The sequence below is a fragment of the Gavialis gangeticus genome, unplaced genomic scaffold (assembly GCF_001723915.1).
Source record: "Gavialis gangeticus isolate Ggan-Ray unplaced genomic scaffold, GavGan_comp1, whole genome shotgun sequence".
In the NCBI taxonomy this organism is placed as follows: Eukaryota; Metazoa; Chordata; order Crocodylia; family Gavialidae; genus Gavialis; species Gavialis gangeticus.
Window position 1 is genome coordinate 156,246,235 of NW_017729024.1, and position 5,764 is coordinate 156,251,998.

Here is a 5,764-nt window from a genome sequence, read left to right on the forward strand (position 1 = left end):
CACACAACTTCAGTTCTGTTACAGGTTAGACTGGTTCACTTATACCAGTTTGTGTAATTTCTGTACTTAGCCCAAGTAACTTCTTGTGTCCAGGACTTAACCTAGACATTAAATGTGAGATTCTTTCCTAATGTATGTGTTCCACCTCCAGAGGAGGTAGTACAGGCATTAATGGACAATTGCTAATTTTGCTAAAACTGGATTTGTGTTGTGTACACAGATTCTCTTCTAAACAAAACTTGAGTTCCAGGTAAATAAAACACTAAGTAAAACATGCATTCAGTGTGAAGGTAGAATTGAAAAAAAACTAGTATTAAATGCTTACATCTTCTGAAGAATGTGGTATTAATGAAGGAATTCTATGCCATTGTCTACAGTGTTAGCCAAATTCTTAACCACTGTAAATCAGCATATCTGAGGCTCTGAAGCTGTTTGAAATGTTGTTTCTGAAGTAAATTTTTAGTACTTGAGTTGCTTTCATGTGCTCTATAAATATTCATGAGGGGAAAGATACTTTCATGAATAAACAGAAGATTGAGAGTCAGATGATCTCAGCAGTTGGTGTTTGTTCTTCAAAAAGTCATCTAACCTCTCTTTTCCTCAGTGTTGACATCTGTGCTTGTAGAAAAGATGGAACGTTGCTACTTACCATGTTTCATCAGTGTGACATGACACTAAATTTTAAAAAAATGCTAAACACATGAAACTTATTATTGTTGCTCAAAAAAATTGAAATTCTAAATGCTGACCAAATTTACAATTTAAAAATTCTAAAGAAAAAATGGAAGAAAAGGATGAAGCTTTCATAAAATAAGTTCCTGCTTTTCAACCTCTTAGCTCACCAGTAGTAAAGTGAGGAGTGGGCAACATAGGCACACATATAGAAGGGGCACAAGAATGGTAGCCACTCCCACAGCCAGCCTGGTCCCTACTGCCACCCCTAACACCACTACCATCCAAGGTGCAATCCTTGGTTGTTAACCCTCTGCAGCTCACCATTTCTCTCGTAATTCTCACAAAATTTCAAAGCTTGGATGGGACTTTTTTTTTCTAATTTTGATAAAATTTGACAATTTGAGAAAATGTTCAGATTAAGTTGAATTTTGTTCCTCTCCCTTCCTCCTTTTCTCTCCCCCCCCCCACCCCCCAAGTAGTTCTACTTATCATTGTATATCTTTCAAGTTTCGCTCTAGAAGTATTGTGAGATTTGGACAATTTGGAGGAAGGAAATGCCTGGAATCTTTGGGAGATACTCAGAAGTGCAACAGCAACACAGCTTGTCTTGAAATGGAAGCCGATTGTGGAGCTGACTTTACGTGTGACTCAGGTAGATACTACTTACTTTCACTCCATTATAATTAAGAATGTTCTCAAATCAGCAAAGCACTTACTGGCATACTTAATTTTAACACCATAAATAAATCCCATTAAGTCTTAATGGGAATAAACATAAATGATGACTTGAGACAAAACTTAAACATAAAAGCCCCTGCCAGACATGCAGGTAAAGATGAGATCCGATGTGTGATCCACACAATTATGCACCCTGCCATGCCACATGTATAGGGCAGGAGACTTGATTGTGGGGTTGAGTATCATGCCTCCCTGCTCCTCCCCATCAGCTGATGGGGCTCGCAGCTGTAGGGGTGCACCTGGCAACACATTCAATTAATAGCATGCTAGGAACAAACCACATTTTTTGTGGAATAACTTTGTGGCTTAGTCCTTGCTTTATAATGCCATTAATTGCTTTAACATGTGACTGGGCTACAGTTTAAGAGGTGATTAACTAGTTAATCGCATCTTAAGTATAATATGTGGCAGGGGCCAAAAAATTACACAAAGTTAAAAATATGTTCATGTGCTTTGGTAAATTGGGATGGTTTGCTGTGCCGGTGCCCTTTTTATTTAGGTTTAAATCTCTTTGTTTCATCGTTCTACCAGTTCTGTAAATTTTTCCTCCCATTGTACCCATTCTAGCTGGCGTTCTCAACAATCTCTTCTGTCACGCTTTCAAAAAATAATGGAAAAATAAGATTTGAAAGCATTTTTAATAAAATTAGTTCAGATAGCCCAAGTGATTCTGGTAGTTCAGTTGTGTCTCCTAAGTTTGGGATTCAAATGTCCAGTGTAATTATATGAAATGGTATAGAGATTTTGATAAAACTCTCTCCCAAATATCTCCACAAATTACAATAAAATAGAAAAGGCATAAATTACTGTGACCAGGAATGTTTCACTGGGCTGCAGTATTGCAGAGAAGGACATGGGAGTTACAGTAGATCGGGAGCTGAATATGAACCAACGGTGTGCTTCTGTTGCAAAAAAAAAGGCCAACAGCCTACTAGGTTGCATTAACAAGAGTCTCATTTGCAAAGCAAGAGAAGAAATTCTTCCACTCTTCAACACTTCTGAGACCTAATTTGGAGTACTGTGTCCAGTTTTGGGCCTTGCACTTGAAGAATGTGAAGAGAGGATAAGAAAGAGTCCAGTGGAGAGCAAGAAAAATTACTAGAGGCCTGGGAAGCAAGACCTATGAGGAAAGGCTGAAAGAGCTAGTCTGAGAAGACTGAGGGGGGATTTCTAACAGTCTTCATACACTTGAAGGGTGATTATAGATAGGATGGAGAAGGGCTTCTCTCTGTCTATAGGGAACAGGACTAGGAGCAATGGCCACAAGCTGCACCAGAGGAAATTTAGGTGCAAGATGGGGAGGAACTTTGACTATGAGGGTGGTCACACATTGGTACAGGCTACCTAGAAAAGATATGGGATCTCAACAGCAGGTTGAATGGACTCTTGGCTGGGATGGTTTAATCTGAGATTACCCTGCCTTGAGCAGGGGGCTGAACTAGATGACCTTGTAAAGTCCCATCCAGCCCTATTTTCCTATGATTCTATGGGGTTAAATTCTGGCCCCAAGTCAAGTGTGACAGGGTCATATCATTTTCTATTTCAGAACATGTAGTCAACAGATCAAAGCACAGTAAGAGAAATTAGAAAGCATTTAGTATATAAATGTATAGGCTGGCTAATTGGCATTGATAAATGTCATCTTATGTTAGTGTTAAATATGAACTAAAGAAAAATAAAGAAATCTAAAAATAATCAAGTGTTCCACCAAAGTAAGTTGATTATTTTTTTTATGAATGAAAAACTAAATGACAAGATAGTTTTCTTTGCCATCCCATTCAAAATAATTGGTAAATTGAAGGGTATTTTTCTCATGCTAACAAGCAGGATTGTCAAATCTCTGTAAATTTATGGACAAGCAATAAAAAGCCTAAATGCTTGTCTATAAAATCTGCTTAAAAAATGGAGCCATCCATAAAAATAATAAGCAACTGGGATTTGATTGAATTGGAGTTTGATTCTTCCATTTCTGAAGAAGGGTGGATATTGAAGGACAAACAGAGCAGAGCAGCATGACCTGGGCTGAGTAGGAACACAGCACCTTTGAAGGAAGCATTGTCTCAGGGGGTTGTAGCCTCTCCCACTAGCCACTTGCTGCTGCTGCATTCCACCACTGTCTGTAGTACCTCCTCACAGGTAGGCAGATAGTAGTTCTTCTCTGGGGGTCTGTGCTGGGATGGAGGAGTGGGGTTACAGAAGTAAATCTCAGGAATTAGCTGAGAGAAGCAGCATGGTGTGAGTGTGGTTGGGTTGTGAGAACATGGGGATGAGTAGGGGCACCTGGAATGGGCAAAGCATGATATAAAACCATTGCTGCAGTAAAGCAGGGTTGCAAAACCAAGAATTATTTTTTTTTACTGATAACCAAACATTTTTACAATGGTTGGTTTTAAACCCTAAATTTGAATCGGGGCCTCTCCTGGGATGCCAGAAGGGTAATATTTACATTATGTAAAACATATGTCAGTAAAAAGATGCATCAGTAAAAAAAAAGGTTAGTTGTCAGTAAAATGTCTGCAGATTACGAGTAAAAAAATTGTCTTGGTTGGCATTCATACTAAAAAGCTAGCAATTAAGATGTTCACTCTCTCTGTAACAAATTAAAATATACTTTCAGAGGTGAAGATCCCAGTGAAGAATATTTGGGGTTCTCATTTAAAGGCCATATTAAGTCCTTCATTCTTTTTGTAGGTCGCTGTGTAAAGAGGCGGCTTATGTGTAATGTAGACAATGACTGTGGAGACTACTCTGATGAAAATGACTGTGAGGGAGACCCCCGATCACCCTGTCGGAATCAGGAGATCGATGTATCAGAAACTGGAAGGACTGCAGGACATGGGTATGTGACAGAGAAACATAGTTCAAGGGAACAAGTTGGTTCTCTCTGTGCAGCATCAGGCAAGGTTATGAGACTAAGGCAAGATCCAGTGTCTGAGGCCAATGAGAGAGGTTGCTTGCTGTTGACTTCAGGGAACTTTGAATCAAGCCCAGGGCTGTATTTACAATTCCCTGCTTCCCCGAACAATCCTGGGAAAAATTTTTTGACGCTGTTGACTTTTATTCATCTGGGGATAGTAATGGTTAACTATGACCAATGATCTAGTGGCAAACACTGAATTAGTGCCACATTATTGCTAATGCCTTAATTACCCCCCTCTTTAAACACTGTTGTTTCATGGAAAGCAGCTGAAAACATCTTAAACATATTTTCCCATAGGAGGCATAAATCTAATTAATGTGAAAAAAAGTCCACTCCCCCTTCTCCCCTCCCCCAGCCCTGTTCCAGTAGAGGTCAACCATCTTTCAGCAGCTCCTTAACATACTCCTGCTGCTGCATTTATCCTTTTCAAGTACAAATTCTGTGTGACACAGTGTGTGCCATTGTGTCCTGGGCCTGACAAAGTGGTCATGTGGATCTGACAAAGTGGTTTTGAGGGCAGCAGGGTCAGTAATAACATCTGAGAGAAAAATGCCTGGAAGGTTGCAGGCAAGAGAAGGACACATTGCTTCTCTCCATCTAGAAATGAATGGGGTTTGGCAAGGGACACGTGGCCAAAATTTTCAAGTCATGGGTTTGTTTTTTTCTAGCTCATCATTGCACTTAGGCCAGCTCCTCAACTGATCTTTCACAAGTTGCTAGATGTTCCCAGTCAGCACACAAACACCATACCTGAAAATATATCTCCGCTGATTTATACACAAGACCAAATTTCCTGGAATCATAATTTCAGTTACTACTGTTCTGCCTCAGAGATGGAGAAATGAGGAAATGTATTGATAGCTTTTTTTCTTAAACTACTTAATTCCCAGCTTTGTTGGCTTATAGAAGCATTTTTAATTGATCTCATTGTTTATTCACCTTTCTTTCCCAACCACGGGCTGATTTTATTTATTTATTCATTTATTTTGGAGAAATAGGGAAGGATCATTAGTGGGTCCAAAAATAGAATTGGAAGCCAGCCACAGAAATTGGAACAGATAACAATTGAAGCATATTGGAGCACCACCTGGTGTTTAACAGGAAATGGTGCATTTCTGGGTTAATCATTGATCACCACTGGGAAATATGTCTGGAAAAGATAAATGACTGTGGTTACACACACACAAAATATTTTTGAAGTACAAAGAAATGTACTAGAACCACATATTTCTAGTGGTAGATATTACTACCTTTGTTTTAAAATCCAGGCATATTAAGACCCTTTATTTAGGACTCCTATGATAAATTTTTGTTTAGGTTTATAATGGTAATGATTATAGCTCTGTTTAATGACAGTAATTTGCTAAAGCCAAAAGTGTGCAAGGCAGTGGTAGTTCTTTCTCTAGGGAGTCTGCAGTCTAACAGACAGTT

The 5,764-nt window shown here is 39.1% G+C and overlaps 1 protein-coding gene across 1 annotated transcript in view; it reads left to right on the forward strand.

Annotated features, from left to right (window-relative positions):
* C9 (complement C9) overlaps positions 1-5,764 on the forward strand; it is a 46,890-nt gene that overhangs the window by 11,886 nt on the left and 29,240 nt on the right. The window contains exons 3-4 of the mRNA XM_019517932.1: positions 1,183-1,327; positions 4,105-4,252. Coding sequence (XP_019373477.1) covers positions 1,183-1,327; positions 4,105-4,252 — 293 coding nt within the window. The remainder of the gene's footprint in view (positions 1-1,182; positions 1,328-4,104; positions 4,253-5,764) is intronic.